Source organism: Ambystoma mexicanum, chromosome 6p (assembly GCF_040938575.1).
Source record: "Ambystoma mexicanum isolate Mex_15411 chromosome 6p, UKY_AmexF1_1, whole genome shotgun sequence".
Classification (NCBI taxonomy): domain Eukaryota; kingdom Metazoa; phylum Chordata; class Amphibia; order Caudata; family Ambystomatidae; genus Ambystoma; species Ambystoma mexicanum.
Genome location: NC_090935.1, coordinates 151,186,245 through 151,208,650, shown reverse-complemented (window position 1 = coordinate 151,208,650; position 22,406 = coordinate 151,186,245). Strand labels below are relative to the sequence as shown.

The 22,406-nt window shown below is 44.6% G+C and overlaps 1 protein-coding gene across 1 annotated transcript in view; it reads right to left on the bottom strand.

The window, feature by feature from the left end:
• LOC138510706 (BOS complex subunit NCLN-like) overlaps positions 1-22,406 on the bottom strand; it is a 426,819-nt gene that overhangs the window by 314,964 nt on the left and 89,449 nt on the right. The window contains exon 3 of the mRNA XM_069626473.1: positions 5,185-5,329. Coding sequence (XP_069482574.1) covers positions 5,185-5,329 — 145 coding nt within the window. The remainder of the gene's footprint in view (positions 1-5,184; positions 5,330-22,406) is intronic.

The window sequence follows — 22,406 nt, the reverse complement described above, 5'->3', positions numbered from 1 at the left end:
TAAAAGATGCATGTTGAGTCCTCAGCATTTTGAACCTCTGTTCTACTTCTGTATGCACATTGGGTCTCAGTGGTTTGGCCTTCACCTCCATATAGAAAATGACATTGTGTTCTTTTTATTTTAACTGCAGTATATGTAATAATACAAAAATGGTGTCCTCAGTGCTTTGGCCCTCTCGCCCACTTACAAAATACAAGTGTGCATAACACTGCTTTAGCCTTCTCCTACACCTACTAAATGCACATGGGGACTATGAAATTCATGCAGGTTTCTCAGTGCTTGCGCCTTCTCATCTGCCTACAAAATCCAAATGGGATTCTCATTCTTTTGGCCTTGTCCTCCACATTAAAAATACAACTGAGGTGCTCAGTGCCTTGCCATTCTCCTGAACCTATAAAAGACAAGTGGGTACTCACTGTTTTGGCTTTCTCCTCTACCTCTTCAATGCATTTGGGGTTCTCCGTTCTTTGGCATTCTTCTATGCCTACTAAAGGCATGTGGGTTTATCAATTATTTTCTGCCTACATAACGCACATGGGGTTCTTGCTGCCTTTATATTCTCCTCTCCCTGCTAAATGCATGTTGGATCCTCAGTGCCTTGATATTCTTCTTGCCTATTACATGTGCATGGGGTTCTTACAGCGTTGGCCTGCTCCTCTGCCTACTAATTGACACATGGGGTTCTCAGTGATTCTGCATACTCACCTGCCTACAAAATGCACATGGGGTTCTCCATACATTGGCCTTTTCTGCCATCTACTAAATACACTTTCTTTTCATGGCTTTGGTCTTCCTCGCTTACAGAGTGAACGTGAGGTTCTACGTGCTTTGGCCTTCTCCTGTGCCTACTAAAGACATATGTGGTTCTCTTTAATTTGGCCTTCACATGCACAATGTTGGGTCCTCAGTGCTTTGGTCTTCTGTCTTTCCTATTAAATGCACAGGGGGTTCTCTGTTTTTTGGCCAGGTCCTCCACATAGACAACGCACAAGGGATTCCCAGTGCTTTGTCCTTCTACTCGCCATTCAAATGGCAGGTGGGACACATTCTCCTCTGCCTACAAAATGCCATGGGGTTCTCAGAACGTTGGTCATCTCGCCGATTGCAAATGGGGTTCTTAGTGCTTTGGCCATCTCATCTGCCTACTAATTGCAAATGGGCTTCTCTGTGATTCAGCATTCTCATCTGCCAACAAAGGGCTTCATTCCGAGATTGGAGGTAGTCATGGCACTACTTGCGCCATGACTGCCTCCAATAATGGGACCAAGTTCGGTGTGGTGTAATGGGGACTTACCGGTCTAGTCCGACCCTGGCAGGACCGGTAAGTCCCCATTGCACCAACCATTCCCCATTCCCATTTGATCCCCATAGAGCTCAATGGGAATGGGGGAGGTGCTATTTACGGGCCTGCTAGTGGCAGGCCCGTAATTAGCGGCCTGGTCCCCTAACGGGACCCGTAAGAGACTTGTGGTCCGACCGTGCGGTCTCCTTACCGGTACCCAGTATCCCCTACCGCCCAACTCGTAATGAGGCCCAAAATGCCCACAGGGTTCTCTATGCTTTGGTCTTCTCCTCCACCTACCAGTTTTCACTGATTGGAACGTCTCCGCCTTCAAAGAACATGTGTAGTTCTCAGTGCTTTGGCCTTTTCCTCTGCCTACTAAATGCACATGGGATTCTCAGTGGTTTGACCTTCTCTTCAGTATTCTAAATGAACATAGTGTCCTCTGTACTTTGGCCTTCTCCCCTGCCTACAGAATTCACTTGGGGTCCTCAGTAGGTCTGCCTACTAAATGCACAGGGTGTTCTGAGTGGTTTGGCCTTGTCATCCACATAGAACATGCACATTGGGTTCTCAGTGATTTGGCTGTATTTTCTGCATAAAAAATACAAGTGTGCTAACACTGTTTTAGCCTTCTCCTCTGCTTACTTAATGTATTTATGGTTCTCCGTGTTTGGATTTCTCTTCTGCCTACTAATGCACATGGGTTTTTTAGTGCTTTGTCCTTTCCCTCTGCACATAAAATGCACATGGTGTGCTTTGTACTTTGGCCTTCTCCTCTACTCATGAAATGAATATGGGGTTCTCAGTACTTGGGTCTTCTGCTACGCCTACTAAACGCATGAGGGGTTCCCCAATGTTTGTGGATTTGTTCTAAGCCTACAAAATGCCCATGGGGTATTTTCGCCCTTTACTTACAACATTTCAAAATGTGTCTAACACTGCGTTAGCCTTCCACATCATTTACAGTGCTAACTCTACTAAATTCCTGAGCGGTTCTCAGTGCTTTGGATTTCTGCTATCTCTACTAAATGCATGAGCGGGTCTCAGTGCTTTGGATTTCTGCTATCTCTACTAAATGCATGAGCGGTTCTCAGTACTTTGGGTTTTCTCCTATCTCTATTAAATGCATGAGCGGTTCTCAGTGCTTTGGATTTCTGCTATCTCTACTAAATGCACGAGCGGTTCTCAGTACTTTGGGTTTTCTCCTATCTCTACTAAATGCATGAGTGGTTCTCAGTGCTTTGGATTTCTGCTATCTCTACTAAATGCATGAGCGGTTCTAAGTACTTTGGGTTTTCACCTATCTCTATTAAATGCATGAGCGGTTCTCAGTGCTTTGGATTTCTGCTATCTCTACTAAATGCTTGAGCGGTTCTCAGTACTTTGGGTTTTCTCCTATCTCTACTAAATGCATGAGCGGTTCTCAGTACTTTGGGTTTTCTCCTATCTCTACTAAATGCATGAGCGGTTCTCAGTACTTTGGATTTTCTCCTATCTCTATTAAATGCATGAGCGGTTCTCAGTGATTTGAAATTTCTGCTATCTCTACTAAATGCATGTGGGGTTCTCACGTCTTTGGCCTTTTCCACCACCTATGAAATGGATGCATGCTTAAAGTGGAGTTTTCGATGCGTTGGCATTCTGAAACACATGCAAAAACAATTGTCATAGAGTGCATCAAGTGGGGGACCCAAGACAAGAGACCAGTCAGTGTCGGGTTGAGGATGTCCTACCTTTTTACAGGTGATAACATGATTCGGGCAGGGTAATTGTAGGTGTAAATCAAAAAGGAGAGAAGTGTAAATAGAGAAACTAAAGGAAAACATTGTGCTTTGGTGGGAGCCCCATTCTGAATCCTCGTGGGTCTTCACTCCTCCCACCCTTATTATAGGAAGTCTTTTGTTTGTGAAAAGGAAGAAAGGACTCTGGGACGTGGTAGAATGTTTGAAATAAAAGCAACCCTTATAGTCTTGATTCTCAAATGAAGTCTCAGTAAAAGTCAAAATGCATTACAGAGTCACTCACAAAGGCTCTAAGGGCCTTGGTCCCTTAAGGTTGCAGGTTTACTAAACCCTTGTCGATTGAGAACAAGTATCTCCAAGCTTGGAAAAAGTTTGACGAACTCCTCTAGGTGGATGAGGTGGTAACTCTGTCTTGGGTTTGCTTTTTGCCGGTCTCAGGGTCCACTGGGAAGTTGCATGCTCCAGAGCTCTGGTCCTAGTGGCAACCTCTCTCTGAGCCCCACCTGTGATACTCTTCCTGACCCCGGGTGAAACCTGTAAATCCATCTAGGTCGGTGGATAAGTATCCCGCTGACTCCACCCTTGGTAGCCATGCACGCCTGAATGAGTGGGGGAGTGGGTGAATGGACCTGCGACTATCCCCTAGGAGGTTATAGGTTTCTGCTGGGTTATGAAGAGTGTGGACACGCCTGTAACTGCACCTGCCTTACTAAAGGGACCAAATTGGGGTGATCTGGGGACACCCCACATGCCACCTCTGGGTGCAGCATCCACTAACTGATTGAAGCCCCTGGCTCCTTTGATCACTCCGCGGGTGGTCCGCAAGTTCAGGATGGGTGCTTCACCACAGCTGTTCTACGTTCACTGGTGTGATGTACTGTCCCTCAACCCACAAATCAGATGCCGCAGCACCCTCCAAAAGGTATACCCAAATTGCATAACCCCACCTCGGTTGTATTATTGATATCAAATTCTACTCTAACCAACACTGATACTAATTCCAAAAAACCTCTAACTCCAGTTCCCTTTCCTAAGTAGCCTCAGATGCTCCTAAATCACCAGATGTCAAGCACAGACTGTTACCCCCATTTGCCGACCTGGGCATTTCACTGCACTGTTTTTATTATGGGCGGCCAGCTACCGGCACGCCTATTTGTATGCGCCACTTCCCCCTTAGCCTTTTCCTCCATCCCCTATTTTACCAGCCCCTACCACCCTCTCTGCCCTAAACCTAGTAAAAAGTCACACTGCAAAATGCGGTCGATCGGCTGCAATCGGAAGGGTGGGTGGCTGTGTTTCTACTCGCCTGCCTTTGTATTAACACGAGTCCCAGCCCAGTAGTACCTCTTATCTCGAATTTCGGAAAAACCTAGAAGCTTCTAACTGGTCTAACCTGCACTAACCTTCCCATCCATGACTACCAGCAAACACAGCGCTGGTGAATGAAAACAGCAGAGCACAGGCCAACCCAATTACAAGATACTAGTGTGCACCCTCCTGGCACATCAAGATGAGTCTGCACCATTGTAGAATGAACAGAGCGGGGCAATCGAGAAGGTTTCCTTTTTCTTCACCCATTTTACGGTTGATGTCAGGAGTGCTGTTCTTCTGCATAGTCAATGGCTAACCACCCACCTTCCTTTCTACATACAAGTCATTGCAGCTCCATGTGATCAAAGAGTATTCAGAGACGGGGCAGTTCTGTGGGGCGAGTTGCGTAGACACTGCTCTTGTGGCGATCAGACCTTGACATCATCAACGTGCCACACTGTGGCTGCCAGCCTTCAGTTTCAGGAGTCTGGGTGACAAATGGGAGAAAACAGAGTATGCTGTGGGCAGAGTGGGCTAAACTACTAATAGCTAGCCCTGGGATTCATGACAGTGGACAACTGTTCCATTATAATTCCTCTTCTATGGCTGGGTACCACACTGCATGACCCTTGCACATCTTCTCAATGTAGTTGTGACAATGATTGTGTACTGGCTTTTCCATGACAGTGTTGCTGTGGCACACAATATCAGCTCGCATTTCAGCCAGTTCTAGACCACCTTGGGGGAAGCATGACATATATCGTGCATATAATACATGTCACAGCATGACAACACAAATCACAGGGAACAATACATTTTACAGATTGGAATATCTGCTGGACCTACCTTCCAAGGCAGAAGAGGACCTCAGGGACTTGGACACGGCTTTGCTTTCTTCATAGACAGTGAGGAGGTCCTTATTTTCCAATGCAAAGTATATAGGAAGCATTGTCTCATTCGTCAGCAATTCCATCTCCTCCTCCATGAAGTTCTGGGAACAAAACAACATTGATGATCTACTCTGTCAAACTAGTATAATTATGGTATAACCCATAGTTCCACATTCTCTGGGGATGTCTGTGCAGAGCTTCACCTCACTCCCTCCTCTTCTAAAACTCTGTGCGGCTCTTACATGGGATGCATTAGCTCCTGACAAGAGATACAGGGTGGTCGCCAGACCCCATTGCAATGATGGATGATGCATCCACTGTATCCTCAGGTGCAAACTCTGAATGTGTCCAAACGATTATATATGGTTCATGGCTACACATACTTGAATGTTTGCTTGGGCATCGAACATATCCCAGGTCTCATTACATACTTAGTCATTCAAGCATTTCAGCCTTTTAACACAGACCTGTTTGTCAAATATACTGATCTGTGGTTCTTCTTTTGTTCCCTAAATGTTCTTTGATGTTATGCAAAGCAGCCAGGAATTATCACTTGTGTTATTTGTCCTTTTCGCCCTTTCACCAGGGACGTCATTTGGGGGTCGCCCAGAGGTCTCCCTTGGTAACCCTGTGGTCTCCCTTGCCACCCTTAAAATAAAGATTTATTTTTATTTTTAGATGTAAGCTCCTGGGCTGGCTGTGGGGGGGTTGCACTAATGTAACACTTTGAGCAGTGACCCAAAATAAGAAAGAAAAGCAATAACAAATAATTTGTCTTTCAGGAATTCTATACAATAATTGCTAGACTCATTAAAGTTTTATTTCAGGCACACTTCATGGGGTGAGTCACTGATTTAGTCTGTTCTTAAACACCTCAACTCAGCCTTTCAACCTTCTGCGGTCGATAAATGAGTACCAACCCAGGTTGGGTGATATTGTATGTATAATTGTTCTATATAAAACACTCAAGCATAAGTGCTTTAAAATAACACATCATTATCATTTAGCCTTGGTTGTCTTCTTGCATTCACAGTTATGTGGCAATATGGGCCTATACACACTGATATTATCGATACATATGGTGATCCATTCTTGTATGAAATGTATATCATTTTATAGTGATATCGTAACCATATTTTTCGTTGTGTACTTAGAAACATTCCTATGTGATTCCCCTTTCTGTTTTGTCAAGGGGCAAAAGGCTGTGTTCCTTCACTTCATGTGATGTTACTTCGGGGTAGGGTCAAATGACATCACTTCCTGTGATGTCATCAGAGGTCAAGGGTTGTGTGATGTCACTTCCGCTACCCCAGGCATTTTGGTGAAATGACGTCCCTGACGTTCACATAAGAGTATTTTGAAAGAGTACAAACGATACATACCATAATACCTAGGAATGCTAACTTTCTTTCATAAAATAATTAATAGGATTATTCTAGGATTTGATAATGTACATTGCTCCACGTGTAGCATTCTTAGCATGGCTACAATATATACTGGTAGTGTGCATTAGAAATGGACACTGTCAAATAAAAACAAAAGGTGTTCTACAGTGTTTGGTTAATTAAATTATTTCATCTTTAAATGACCTATTCTGCCCAGACTGAACACCATTTCATTCCTTCCCTCTTAGAAAGGGTCATTATCTCGTTTGTATTTTGTGTGTAGTATACTGATTGGTTGGTAGTGCTGTCAATCTGCACATTCGTTAGATAATGTGAACACTAATAATTAACAAAAACTAGAAAATGACAGACACAGTTGTAGACCCTACAGCTTGGTCATGTGGTCCCGTGCCATGTTGGTCAGAACCACAGAACCCTCTGTAGGGTCTATCTGCGCCCCCCTCACCTACCCGTATGGACAAAGCGCCATCAGTGTGATGGCTAGATACCCGCAGGACACACGCGATGACAAGATATGCCACCAAACAGCAGAGGGTCCTCACCTTTGGGGATACCTCTGTCCCTGCAGCTCCCATTCTATTTTTCTAACCATAGAAAACACAGCACTCCCCTTGCAAGATAGCTGTGATTGTATCTATGGTTTCACTGATAGTGGCAATGGTTAAGGTGGTTCTAGCAAATGTGAACATGACAACGTGACTCCTGAGCACAAACGAAGACACAGAGAAAGAGTGAGACAGAGTGAGTACATGAGAGAGAGAAAGAGAGAGTGAGGGAGTGAGGGAGTGAGTGAGAGTGAGGGAGAGAGAGAGTGAGAGAGAGAGAAAGAGAGTGAGAAGTAATATAGTGAGCAGAGAGAGCTCAATAGGCATATGATAGTACCGGCACAGCTAGTGTTAATTTATGGCTTTTGTATGCCGCTCACACCACCACACGCTATTCGCAGCTTAAGAAGGTTCACACTTGACAATGGATCTGTGCTGAGGGGTAGATATAAGCTTAAAGGGGAACAAGCCTAAAGGAAACAGATGCATTTTGGCCCTTAGAGACTTGCTGAAGTTAGGCTCGAGTTGTAGGACCACAGGAAGGTAGTGCCATTTAGGAGAGTTTTGGTGTTGCAAAGGATCTTGCCCAAATGAGCTAATAGACTGTTCACCAGGAAGCCAATGGAGTGACTTTAGAGTAGGGTTGATGTGATCTGTACATTTTAGATCAAGGATGAGTCATTCTTTGCAGTTCTGTGCACATTCCTATTTGCCCAAACCTTTATAAAGGAGACTTCAATCAACATTATTATAGCAGTTGATCCTGGTTGTAGCGATTGCAATGACCAGGGAAATCTTGTGGGGTAGCAGAAGAGAGATCCCACGGAGGAGTATAACCAGAAAGGAAACCAGTAGAGGACACGCGACACGCGGATGGTGTAAAAACAAGAAGGTGTGTGGACAAAACCACTGAAGAGGAGCAAAAGTAAACTACGGTTAGATGCATTTTGGTAGAAGTGGTGCGGGCAAACGAACCAGAAAAGGATGGAAAAATTCACGCTCTCTCCGATAGGGTCTTTGCAATTTCAAACAATGTTCATTAGACATGGTTAAAAACGGTCTTGTAGCAACCACAAAGTGCACTGAAAATGCTGGGACAACTCCCCACTCCTGAGAGATCAGGTCAATGAAGTAATGTAAGATGACTGTCATTGTCTTCCCCATTGGCCATGGGTGGATTGTCAGGCTATTGTCATTGCCCTGCGAGACGGCCACGATCTTCATTCTCTTGGTACTGTGCGTTCAGCCCCAGGCTCACCCTTAGCCATCTCTGGCCTCCTATCAACCTATTGAGCAGCAGGTTCAGCAGTCATTTATCTACTGGCTGGAGGACTTGACAATCCGACTGGATCCATTTGTGCTGCTAATGGCTTTCCTACCTCTACCACACACCAGTACTACTCTTTCTGGAGGTTCATGGGTGTATTATCTTAGGCCCAGGTCTTTAAGTGGGCCGTCATCCGAAAATTCGATCTGGCCGGGCACTGCCAGGGCTCCCTCGGCTCTACCACCACACCAGCCCACCAACAACTGGACAGCGAGGCAAGACACTTTCTCTATTATTGTGTTGTGCTGGGGATTTGAACGCAAGCCCTGCCGGTGATAAGCCAGTGTCACATCGCAGAATGCTATTTCAGAGATGCTGTATTTCTTTTGTTTCATTCAATCGACTGTTTGGCATATAAAGCCTGTGTCAAGCAGTCTATTGAACATGGGCATAATTTTAGGGGACGACAGGGGTGTTTGTCCCCCCCAACTTTCATGGCACACCATTTTCTCATCATTCATTTGGCTGGGGCACCTTTTCTTCAGATGTTATGTCCCCCCCAACATTTCAGCAAAGTTACTCAACTGCTATTGAATGAAACAAAAGATATTGGGCACCTACAAAATATCACAGTGCCATGCGACACTGGCTTGTCACCGGCAGGGCTCGGTTTTGAATCCCCAGCATGGGACAATTAAACCGACAGCGAGGAAAGCCACTATTATTTTTAATTGTACTGTGCTGTAGACACAGGCCGCCCCGATGATTTAGGCCACACCCCCTTGTAAAGCCCCTCTTTCTCACCCTACTTAAAGCACTTCTTAGGGCCCTCCAACCTCAGGCCCCATGTAAATCAGAGGGAAGAGGAGGCCTGTCAAGCGTAGCTACTTGACAGGCAGCCATGGACGTTGCAGGAATAGCTATTGCATCAGGTATCTTTGGCGGTGGCCAGATGGCTCGGTTCATCAGAGGTGGGAAATAAGGATGAAGGCAGACAGCCATCTCCCTTCCCCCAGGTGTGACTGCAGAGAAGCCAGTTGAAAATGACAAGCAGTGGGTGGCAGGAAACAGAGAGGCTGCACCGCTGCCGACAGGCTGTCTGTCTTCTTCTTACTGATAGATTTTTTCCATCAGCAGTGATTTTTGGATACCGAGGCTTGAGCCTCATTACTCCATCTTCTCGGGTTGAGTATGTAGTTGGGGGTTAGGATTCTTCTTGGTCTTTGTGGACTTGTCAAAGTAGGGCTGGTTTCACAGGGTCTTCGCAGTGATGGGCCGTGGGTAATGGTCGAAGGGGTTAGCAGTGGTGGCAGTGAGTCTTCTAATCAGAGGGTTCGGGTTCTGATCTAGTCCTTGGCAGAAGTTCTTACTCAGCTTCGCTAGATGTTCGTCCAGCATCTCGATGTCCAGAACTCTGTGAAGGTCAGCTATCCTTGTGAAGATTGGAGCTCCAGACAATATCTGCAGGGCCTTGTTATGGACTATCTGAAGACTCTTCCGGTGTCGCTCATAGCTGGTCATTCATGCTGGGGAGGCATATGTCAGGGTAGGTCTGATGATCGTCTTGTAGACGTTGGTCTTTGTCTGGAGAGCCATCGACTTGGTCTTCAGGAATGGGTACAGTGCTGCCATCTTTCCTGTCGCCTTCCTCTGAGTATTTTCGATATGGCTTCCCCAGTGGAGTTTGCTGTCCAGGGTCACACCGAGGTAGTAGCTGCTGCACTCCCACTGGATGGTCTCTCCATTGAGGCTGATGTGCGGGTGCTCCTTGATCTTCTTTCTGGTGAACAGCGTTGCAGTTGTCTTGGTTGTATGGAGTTCTATCCGCCAGTCGCTGTAACACGTCGAGATGGTATCCAATGAAGCTTGCAGGTTCTTCGCCACTTTCCTTTCGCTGAATGAGCTGCCGACAGGTGTGTGATCCTGGACTACATATCTTGGATCTGGAGGTGAACAGTGAGCTGTGGTGGGTGTTCTTAGTGGAAGTATCGTGCTCAGAAAAGCTTTTATATGTGCACCCATAGGTCACAATTATGGACCCTGTGGCTACTATAGTCTTGAGTGTATTTGTAGTCATTGGAACTAAGTCAATCTCCTGTAACAGCGCCTTGATGCCAGTGCGCTTTATAAATTCAAATAAACAAAATAAAAATAAAATAAAGCACTTTTGCCAAAGTGCTGTGCAACAATCAGAAATAGCAGTAGAATTCATTTGAACAGGTAATAAATTGGAACAGCAGAAAAAGTTAGTAATTTTGTGATTATTCATGGGTTTTCATGGGTTTTCAGGTGCATATAATATATGTAAAGAGAAACGGAGGCGCAGACAGAAAGAGGAAGAGAGTTTCCGAGTTTGGGGGCAAGTAGTGGAAAGGAACATGCGCAAGAGGGTGCAAAAGGAAATTTGGGTTCAGCGAATAGATGTAAAGATTTGGAACAAAGAAACGGGAGGAGAATATAAAGAAATGTGGGATGAGAGATGGGATACAATACATAGAAATTGATGAAGAGTCAAAAGAAAGAAGGGAGCAAGATGGGAGGCAGCGAAGAACGATTAGAAGGACAAGGCAATAGTTGAGGTGAGAAAAAATGAGGAAGGGATGAGAAGTTTAGCAGCATGGGAGAAAATAAAAGCACAAGCGTGATGAATATCATAAGATGAAAATGATAGGTCCGGTTCGTGTTGGAAATATGTGTACAGAAGGAGAGGTAAGAGTCAAAAGTGAGGCCTAAATTACAAGCAGAAATGGGAGGAGGGAAGAGAGGTAAGAGAAGCTGGGAAGAAGAGGACTTCTGTTTTAGTTGGATTACGTTGGAGAAAGTGTTGGTGCATCCACATTTGGACAGCTGAGAGGCAGGCAGAAATAGTGGAGTGAAGAATCATCAACATGGAAATGACAGGACAGATTAAAGGAAGAAATACCATGAGATTATGGGATAGTATAAAGAAAAAAAAAGGAGGACCAAGCACATACTGTCGAGAAGCAGATGTGCACGTCACTCGTGGAGCCTAACCCCTCACCTCTGTCGTATTGAAAGAGCAGCAAGAAAGCACTGCGCATGTCCTCTGGTATCATCACAATACCGCATCAAAGATTTGAAAGACATTATGCGCTCAGACAACCGTACCGAATGCACCCTCATGCTGAAGTGGTAGAAGGAAGTCTGCAGACACCACTGGACGTAGAAAGCTATAAGTGAAATCTGACAGGTGTAAAGTGACATCACTAGGAAAAGACACAATGGCACACTGAAACGATTTATGAATACTTAAAGAATGAAGATGTGATTGAAGTGACAAAGTGAACATATATGCGAATAAGAAGAAATTATATACACTGGGAAGATAAGTAAGAAGACATGCAGTAGATGTATAGACGCAGCAAAACCCAAGGTAGATGAGACATGTAGAAGCTTGCTGCAGTAGAAAATAGAACACGGGTTAAGCAACCATGATGACAAAATGGATGTCGACTCTGTATAATAGAAAAGGCTTGAAGGAGAGAGACCAAGGCTGCAGAGCTGACAGAGCTGACAGTCGCTGGATTCATGCAAGAACAAAGAATATTTGTTTGGCTAAGGATCAAGAATGCCACAACAAGAGCAACTGCAAGGTATGACGGGAGGCAGAGAGGATGAGCCATGTACGTAGGACATATTTCTGTTAGATTATGCAAAGCAGTGAACATTTGTGAGTGCCAAGTATTGTATAATTAGAGATGCACAAGGAACATGCAAGATGGAGCAATCAAGTCTCCAGAGGCCAAGGAGAGAAATAGCACCCAGTATGAGCCCCACCCACCTGCCAATCACTGCTAATATATATTTCTTTTATTTATGTTCTTGGTTAATAATAACCTTAGGCACATAGACATGAAATACAATAGAAACAATACAATACAATAAAAGTAATACAATAAAAGATAAAACATACATAATCCTAATTAATACAATTCCAAATTACTTAATTAGCATTCAATTCATTAGACAACATTACAAGATTAGTTTAGAAATGCTAGGACTAGTTAGTCATCAATTAAGATTTCTCCTCGAGTAGAGATAGAAATTTCCACCAGATGTAGAATGCAGCGGCAGAGGTGACCAAAGAGCTAGCTGAATAAAGAGAGCTCCAAAATTGGTTTGTTGTAATAAAATCCATGTCATCTGACACATCTCGATAGCCTTTCAGGCAGGCAGTTTGCAGCATAGGGCAACCTGTAAAAACATGACGTGGGGTTTCTACTACTATGTTGCAAAGCCTTCAGCTTCTTTCGTCCATGGGTAGATTCACCAGCATCCGGTGTCTTCCATCGTCGGGAGGATGTTAGGGCGAAGGTAAATTATGAACCCTCTTAATTTCCCATCGCACAACTTGATCAGATAAGTACGAGGAGTTCCAAATGAGAAACTCTGTTGAATAAACTCATTATAACATTTCTTGCTCTGCACGTTTTTTACAGTCTCAACATTGTCCCAGTGTTGTGATCTTCTTTTTAAAAGCAGCTCATAATTGGGTAAGGACTGTATTTGGTACTTGTTATAGAGGATGTTATCACACTGGGAAGTAACAGTTTCCCTCAGAGCACTAAGAAAGCCATTTGTATGTGGAGGCCTCAGGCATGTTGCCAATAGTCCCATTAAGGTCTGATCTTCTGGAGAGCAAGCTGCTGGCTGGTTATATAAGCTGCACCGTTGAATTAACCAGAGAGATCTCATCGAATAGACATCTAACTCACATCTAACAACCTCTACTGGAACTGACTGGGGTACCTCAACATATCTCTCTGGCAAAAGTTCCAAGCCATACAATAGTCCAGGCACTATACTAGTGCAGTAGATGGTCAACATTCCTTCAATGTTATTGCAACCCTTAGAAGCAATAATTGTTTTTAATTACAATCTACATTTTCCAGGTTTTAGAGAACATGTTATCTTCCTAGAAGGGCTTGACAGGGGAAGATTGTATAGGAAAGTCTAAGTACAATCAACAATGTCCAATATGTGCCGATCCAAAGTCCACATACAGTTACCTAGCTTAAAGCAACCGTTCCCCAGTATCAGAATTTTTGTTTTTGTTTTGTTTATGGTAAGGTTGTTCAGCATTGAATATGTGTAAAGAGCATTGATGGATCGCTGGAGACCTATAGGGTTTCGATCCATTAAAACAGTATCATCAGCATAGACTAGCCACAGAACTAATTAGTTTCCTATACAAGGGGGACATTTACACACCAATCGAATGCACTATAAATGTCAGAGATATAGAGGTTGCTAATATGCTGGTGCCTTCTTATTTTGCAGCCCTTTTTTCCTTCTTAAGCACCCCTCCAACCTGTTTTCCTTTGCAGTTGGTGAGCAGGTTCAAGTGGATTTAGGTTCTCTGACCTAAGCCTCACCCACCTTTTCCTTTTCCCTTTTCCCTGCCTTTTCCTTTCTGTTCTCAACTCTTAGATGAAGGGCGTCTCTCTCCTTGGGCACTGAAGCAAAGGGCAGATGAAGAAAAGGGCAATTCCTGTTTGGACTTATTCAGACCGGGACGACCCAGGACCAGAACCCCTGCCCATCTTAACATCAGGTAAATTCCCTGAATATGTGCGTTCACCGCTCTCTACCAACAGCCAACCATCTGGCCACCCCCTTTGAGACTAGTCACACCACACCTCTCTAGCAAACCTATTGCAAACCAAGCAATGAAGCCTTCAGATCCTTCAAGAACTTGCCAGCGGAGGCTCTCATAGAAGACCTAACCAAACTCCACCTCACATGGACTGATGTACCTTTGATGAACCAGGACTGCAAATCGCTTCTCCAAGAACTCAACACCACCGTCACAAACAACATCAACCACCATGCACCAGTGAAACGGTTCACCCGTAAGCCTAAACCTTCAGCCCCCTGTTACACGCAAGAACTCAACCTCAACAAATGAAACATCAGAAAACAATAAAATAATTTGTGAAACTCCTGCAACACATCCTATCTCGCCCTGCTCAAGGAACTCCATGCTACACGCAGATAATTGATCAACACTGCCAAGGCCAACTACTACCAAAAAAACATACACAAGCACAACAATGAAAGCAGACCCCTCTTCAATGCCATCAAGCACTGCATCAACCCTCTACTCAATCCACCTGTACCACACTGCATTGAAAAATCCACTGCCACCAACTCATTCTTCGTCAACAAGATCAACATGATCCACCAACACATAGACACCAATGCAACAACTGACAGCGTACTACACATCCCATCTCACAAAACCACAACTACCTGGACAACTTTCAAGGAACTAACTATGGAAGACCTCAATGCCACCTTAGCATTCCTCAAGACCATTTTGTATGTGGACGACATCCTCCCTGCCTCGGTACGCAAGACATTCTGACTGGAGCCCTCCTTTCTTACCTGACAAGCATCAACAGCCCTCTAACCCAAAGCACCTTACCCTCTACCCCCAAGTCTGGACAAATCATGCAGCTTCTTAAGAAACCAACCCTGGACCCTGATGATCTCAGCAACTACCACCCCATCACCCATCTTCCCTTCCTAGATTAGATCCTTAAGAAAGCAGTAGCCACTAAACTCCTGCAACGCATTGAAGCCAATGAACTCATTCAGTCCTACCAATCTGGCTTCAGACGCAGATGCAGCACGGAAATGGCTACCATCAAGGTGATCGAAAATGCCCTGAAAACCCTTGATGATGGCCATCCTTGCCTCCTAGTTGTCCTTGACTTCTCAGCAGCATGTGACACACTAGACGACCAGATACTCACAAACAATCTACATCGCTGCATACGGATCATTGAGATCTTCCTCCGCTGATTCATATCCTACTTTGCGAATCGACAACAGTTCATACTAAAGGATTTATCCAGCTCACCTACTCTACCCATCACCTGTGAAGTCCTGCAACGATCCATCCTATCCCCCGTGATGTTCAATCTTTACATGGAACTGCTCAGAACCCTCCTCGCTACACACAACATACACATTCACCAATTTGCAGATGACACGCAGATGTACCTCAAGATATCTTCCATCGAAGACATCCACAGGTTCAAGGCCTGCCTCACATTGATCCAGTCCTGGATGTCTAGTGCTTTCCTGAAGCTCAACCCATCCAAAACTGAATTCCTACTGCTGACCAACAACACCGACCACCCTGACACCCAGACCTGGCTCTCTGCTATGAAGCTCGAGGGATTTACGTCCCAGCTGGACACCAACATCGACGTACACCTGACGTTCAAATAGCACATAGCAAGAAGGACACAAACAGCCTCGTACGAACGTTCTCTCCTGTGGAATATCAAGCCCTTCATCCCAGAAAACAGCTTCAGATCAGCTGTCTAAGCTTTGGTCTTCTCCCACCTGGATGGTGGAAAAGCCCTTTTAGAAGGCCTTCTGGTGCCTACCCTGGCACCCCTAAAATGTGTCCTGCATGCTGCAGAAAGACACATTAAAGGACTCCGCAAATTCTACCACATCACTCCAACCCTGATCGAACTGCACTGGCTCCCACTACAAACATGTATCACCCTTAAATCATGTTGCATCCTTACAAGGCTGTCAACCTGAAGCCTCAAAGCTACCTTACTGAGAAACTCAGCATCTATTGAGGCCTGCACTCCACCAGAAGTAAGGAAATGTACAGACTTGAATTATGACGGTACAGGAGGGAAAGCACCAGAAGACAGGTCAAGACTCTGGAACGTGTTCCCCGTTAAAAACAAAGAGGTGATGGCTGTAAAGTTTAGAGCAAATCTTAACCTCTGGCATTGCTCTGGGCAACCCTCCAGACCATCGTTCTTCACCTGCCAAGCCATTACAGAAGGGGAAAGACCATATGCAAATCAGGCTTGGTCCCACCACAAAAGGGGCAGTTCAGCCCAAACTGCTAGGTCACATCCCTTCTGCATGAGACCACAAGCATCCCCAAACATGTTTCAGCATCCCCGTCAACATCAGACATGCCCCATTACTTCCACAGTTCAGGAAAGAGCTCAAGACCTTCCTCTTCAACGGATGGCTCCTCCTTAACACCTAGGCCCATTCACCCTGCACTCCCCACCCTACCTGAGACTCTGTGATCTGCTCCCCAGTTGCTTGTAGATCCCTTGCTGCCTATTGCCCGCCCTCCCCTCTCCTGTTAGCTCCCTGCTCCTTTTTTCTCTGTTTCCCTCACTGTGTTCTTTCCCCTATGAATGTAAAGCTCTCCATTGCTTCCCGAAGCTAGGTCAGCGCTAAATAAATATCCTAATAATAATAATAATAACAATAATAATAATAATAATAATGATGTGCAGAGAATAGAGTTAGAGACATAAAGAAGAGCGGTTTCAGTTCAATGGGAGGCACGGAAGCCAGATTGTAATGGAAGAAGTAGGAAGATTAGATTAAGGTGAGCAGACACTTGAACGTGGAAAACACTTTCTTGCAGTAGAGTGGCTTTTGTTATTTTCCCACTACGCTTTCTCCCTCAGCCTCCTCTTCTTGGTCCTCTTCTTGGTCTTCCAGTGGAATTTAAAAGGTTTGCAGAGCATACTTAACTGCTTTCACCTCCCAGGCAGTTAGCCCTCCATTATGGTTCTAGGGTGGATCTGTGGTGAGACCCTAGATATGGTGTATGTCTTGCCCTGTGCTTACCCCCTCTTCTCCTTAGCCCAATTGGGGTATTCTAGTCTAAAGGGGGCCCATAATGTTCTGTTACTGTGGACTCAACATTGCTGTTTGCCATCCCACCAGTATCCCTCTCACCTGCAGGGCTAATATGGGGTACTGTTTCCTACCAACATCAGCTGTTAGATTGGGCATTTCTCTCAGACCTGGACTCTGTCTATGCTTTACTTAGATTTCTCTTTTAAATCATCAATTATTACAAATAGTCTACACCTTCTGTGAAGTGCCAAGATGCCCCTTTTGGGTGAAAGAGTGCTATCTAAAAAATAAACTGAATCTATAAGAATCAGGCTCTGAACAACCTTTGCCTACCCACCCTGGTGGGGCTCCCATGTATGCCCACTTGGCACCATCCACCAATCGCGAGGTTCTTTCTCCACTTCTCCTCCCAATAGATATTTCCCTTTAAACTTTCCTTCTATGTGCTTCACCCAATGATGTTCTTCTCTAGCTCTTTTCCTGGGGATATGCCCCGGTCCTCTCTACAACCTTGCCCTCTTCCTCTCTTGTCTCTCCAACTTCCACCCCTCTTCTCGCTCATTCCACATCCTCCTTTTTCCCATTCTTCACCCTTCTCCTTGACTTTCAGTCTCCTCTTTCCTGCTCGCCATCACCCTCCAACTGTCCACGCTAGCCTGTACCTCCCTCATTTCTTATACACCTCCTAGGGCCTAAGTGGGCACTGATGGTAAAACTGTAGACAGTTGTATAGAGGAGAACATTGGACCCAATACTTGGCTGGGCCCAATCAGACTACTAATTTCTCATGCGTGCATGGGGTTGGGCCGCAGATCTGTGAACTGAGTGCATAAAATGCAGGTCGCCATCTTGGAGTCAGGCAAGTTCACATGGTAGATATTTCTGACCTTGCTGAAAGCTCACCATGTCTCATGTTTTAAGGCCGCCGGGAGTGTGAGGAATCACTGGAGAGGCCACCATATGCTGGGTAGACACCTGAGAGCAGGGGTCAATCCCAGTCCACAGGGTCTCCTGAGCTGCTCTATCTTATTTATTCTTAGTGACTCCAACACAGAAGGAAGAGATGGAAGAATACACACTTTGGACCTGAGCGATGAGGGACAGCTCTTCACCAAAAATGAGCCCCAGGTTTCCAAATTGCTGTCTGGGAGATGGAGAAGTAGCGCTATGGGGAGACCAGTCAAAATGATGGCAACAGGTGAAGCTGCGTAAATTGGCATTGTCTCTATATATCCAGGGACGTCATTAGGGCGTCGCTAGAGGTCACAACTGTGACCCCTATGGCCACACTTGCTACCCCAGTGGTCTCCCTTGCTACCCATGTATTTAAAAAAATTGCATTTTTATTACAATCATTGTTTTTTTATCACCCTCACTGCCTTGTTTAGAGTAGGTACCTGGCCAGCACAGTCCTCCCCATATATTCCAGCAATGTTAACAATGTGTACATTCATTGTTAGTATATGGCTGCCAGTGAGGCAAGCATGTTTTAGACCACGGGCACTGTTTCACTATCCGTGGCCTTGGCTTCTTGCAATATTAAGGATTGTAACGGGTGCCGGCTTCGAGTTTGCACATGTGTATTTTCATGTTTACGAGAACGCTGGTCAGTTTGCCGGAGCTGCCATTTATAAAGCTATACCAACTGTGTTTTATTTTCCAAATCAACCATTACATTTTATAAATTATGTTTTGGTTGCATAAGGATTTCTGTTAAGATTAAGTTATCTTCTCCAGAGTGCATTTTACGCATACTGTATATTTCAGTCTTTGTAGCCAATTCAAATGCAATGAAGAATTTTTGTTTTTCAGAAAAATAAATGTTTGCTGGTTCTCCTTTTTATTATTCTGCTACCATACCATGAACCAGTCTACATGTGTACAAAATATTCCCCAACAGGGAACCAGTTGTGTGAGAAATGTCACACATTGTGGGAAATATGTCATGCTTCTACACCCTACAATTACGGAGTTTAATTGGCAACAGGTCAGGTCAAAGCAAAATAACACATCAAATAACTTTAAAAAAAGAACAAATAACATTTGACCTGGGGACTTCAGGGGCGATCCAAAAAAAATACAAAAGTAATCCAAAAGAGGAGTACACCAGGCAAGAAAAACTCCTGCTTTAATAAACTGCTGACTGGGAAAACAAACAGCTCTGTGGACCTGAAGTGTAATACATTCTCAACTGCGCCCAGAAGGGCTACAATATTTATACTCAGAAAAATCATATTTGCATAATTTGTTAATCGTTACAATTTTGGGGATGTGCTAATATATAATTGGTGGGTCATCACCAGACCCCTATAGGTTCATATACATTACATGTCCTGATTCGATAAAAACATTTACTGGAACATCACCATCAACACCCCTCCATGATCTCATGACCGTTAAGCGTCCCTACCCTAAATTACATGCAGAAACTCTGCCATGCCATTGGTTGGTATCCGCTTAGGTACAGGTTGGTAAAACCCTCAGTGAGGATTGGACCCCTTCGTTGGAGGCAGCATGAACCACAGCATCCTACCAAATCTATCCTAGGAATTATGAGGAAACAGCAACAAGGTCAGGAGCATTTTACAGCCTCTGCAACACCATACCCCAGTCCCCGGATTGGTTGCCCACTTACCTCATCACCTACACCTGTTCACTCCCCATCGCTTCTCTTGGATCGTGCCAGCTCTAGATAAAAAGAAATACTATGCAGGACACTATTGGTGAAACTGAATTTGTCATATTTAATTCTCTTTTACTGCTGTACTCTCTGCTTCGGCCCTTGGTACCTAGCCAAATGATCTTTAAAGTATCGTTTGGGCCTGCATCTGGTATTCGGCTTTAATTCTCTTCCCATGAGAAATGTTTACTTCTGCAACAATGAATTAGCTACTCTGGGCTTCTTGGGGTCTCCCCCTTGGTGAGCTGATCTAGCATTTCTGCAAGTGTCAGCAGAACTTCAATTTTGCAGTGAGCTGTGGCCTTTAAAAACAACCAAAAAAATTGCTTCTGTCTAGTCTGCCCTTGGCCCACTAAAATATGACCAAACTGTTGTTCCTTAATATACCTAACCCTTGAACTCAATACACTTCTAAGTTATGTTAAAACAAACTATAAAAATTGTGCACGTTGCTGCACGTGTACTTTTCATTGCGGCAGCCATGCATACCTATCCATAGTTACCTGCTCGTTAAAACTACATATATCATCTGTGCTTTCATGCGTGTCGTTTTCTGCACAGCGCCCTATTCCCTTACGTGTGGTGCACTAGTTGTAACATAGGTGTGATATACGTGCGTTGTGCGTCATGACATTGTCTGTCACATTACATTTGGTAATACTGCGTTACTTCTTTATCTTATGCACGTGCACGCCGTGAGAGCATTGGATTCGCATATTCACATTTCCCCCTTAGATTGTTTTGTTGATCAGCGCTTCCTTATCTTTCCCTCACAACATCTCCTGTACTATCCAAGTTCTAGACACCCTGTAAGCTTCCTCCCGCAGCAACATATTCATCCAGGGTGCATTACAGAAAGCAGCACCCTCCATCTCAATAACAATCAACCCAGAAGGCGGCATGGAAAGTTTCTCCTGAGGTCACAAAGCCGCTCCCCCCTGTACTATATTACTTTTGGGAATCGTTTGTGTTTGAATGTGTCTGGTCGGTGGTATTGCGTCCCTTACCTTAGTCATCCCCATTGTGTTCATATATTTCCCCTGTTCCTGCCCCCTTGGAACAACCTCAATCCCAACTGACATGCACAAAAGGCACTGAGTGCCAATATGAGGATTGGAACCACAATTTCTATGAGCACTGATAACCATGTGGGTACCCAAGTGAAACCATTCTTTTTTAGTCACTCTGTACATTTCGTGACCCATAGTCTCGTGGAGGGCATGCAAGGCATCTATTGCTTCTGACAGTGGGCCATTTGTGGCATCATTTGTGGGCACATATGTGCAGCAGCTACTTCTTATTTGGTGCACACTCTGCCCTCCATGGCAGTTAACAAATCTAATACATATCGATTCTGCAGAGCGACCAACCGTAATGCCCTTAACTCCTGCTTACTGCATTCAGCCCTTTCTCTATCCCATTTGCCAATTGTAACAGCTCATAGCGTGTGATTTGCAACCACTTTGCATTGGCTGCAGTTTGAATAGTAGGTTGAGTAGTGATGTAAAGAAAATAGCAGTTTTGCTGAAGAGCTTAAATTCCTTTGGGATAGCGTCCAGTCAGTCCACACCCTATTGGGACCAGTAATTGTTGTTTCTTCTCCTCCTCTGTAAATTCATTGATCACCTGACACATGGATGCCTGTCCACTTTAATATTTGAAGTGATGTATGGATTCAGATTTGCAGATTTTGTCCATATTTCTGTGAAGACTCCTTTTGGTAGTGCAGAAAGATCATTAAGGGGGAAAATGTCAGAATGGGGCAATACAAGGGATGGGCAGTGTAAAGTGACCAGGGAGCACTCCAGTTCAGTGGTAAGTGGGCATATGATTGGGACCTATAGACCCAGAAATAGTCTATAAGGGCTGTGGTTCTGACCTGTATATTCAGCAGCCCAAGAGTCCTCTGGAAGGCAATATTAGTCCCCAATTTGATGTAACCTTGTGTTCCCGTGAATCTGAAACATAAAGAATATTGTGTAAGTGCCTTTATTTGTAATGGCTGCTGTCTATCATCTATCCAGGTTAGGGCCAGGATGTGATCTTTCCAAATAGTTTGACATTTTTCATTGATCCTCACTGTTACTTCTTCAGTATATCTCACCAATCTGGGCCATGCACCCTATTAGCCCCTCTACCCACTACTCATTGTGGAACACCGAGCCATCTATGTACAGCTGGGGTTGTATCCTCCCCAAGGTAATGGATGTCTGGTATCATTCACACATGAGAGAGTGCGCTGAGTGGCAAAGAGCTGCTCCTCCCTTCTCTGGCCTGTTTGATATTCTAGGACAATATGTTTTGTTTCTTCTGCCTCTGCCATCTTTTTAATCTTTATATAATTGCCCCCATAGATTGGGACTATCTCCTCCACCCATTTTGCTTGTATCCTGTGTCCCTGAAACAACTCTTGAACCTTGCAAAATGGCAGGTATATAAGCCAATGGCATTTTTACTGACACTTCATGTGGGAGGAATAATATTGGTATTCGTGTCGTGTGGAATGAGAGAGCACATATAACCAAATGTTGTCAGAATCAGTTAAATGCTGCTTTCCCACACTGTCTACAAATATTCCCGGACGAAATGATTCCCTCTTTGTTGGAAACACTTATA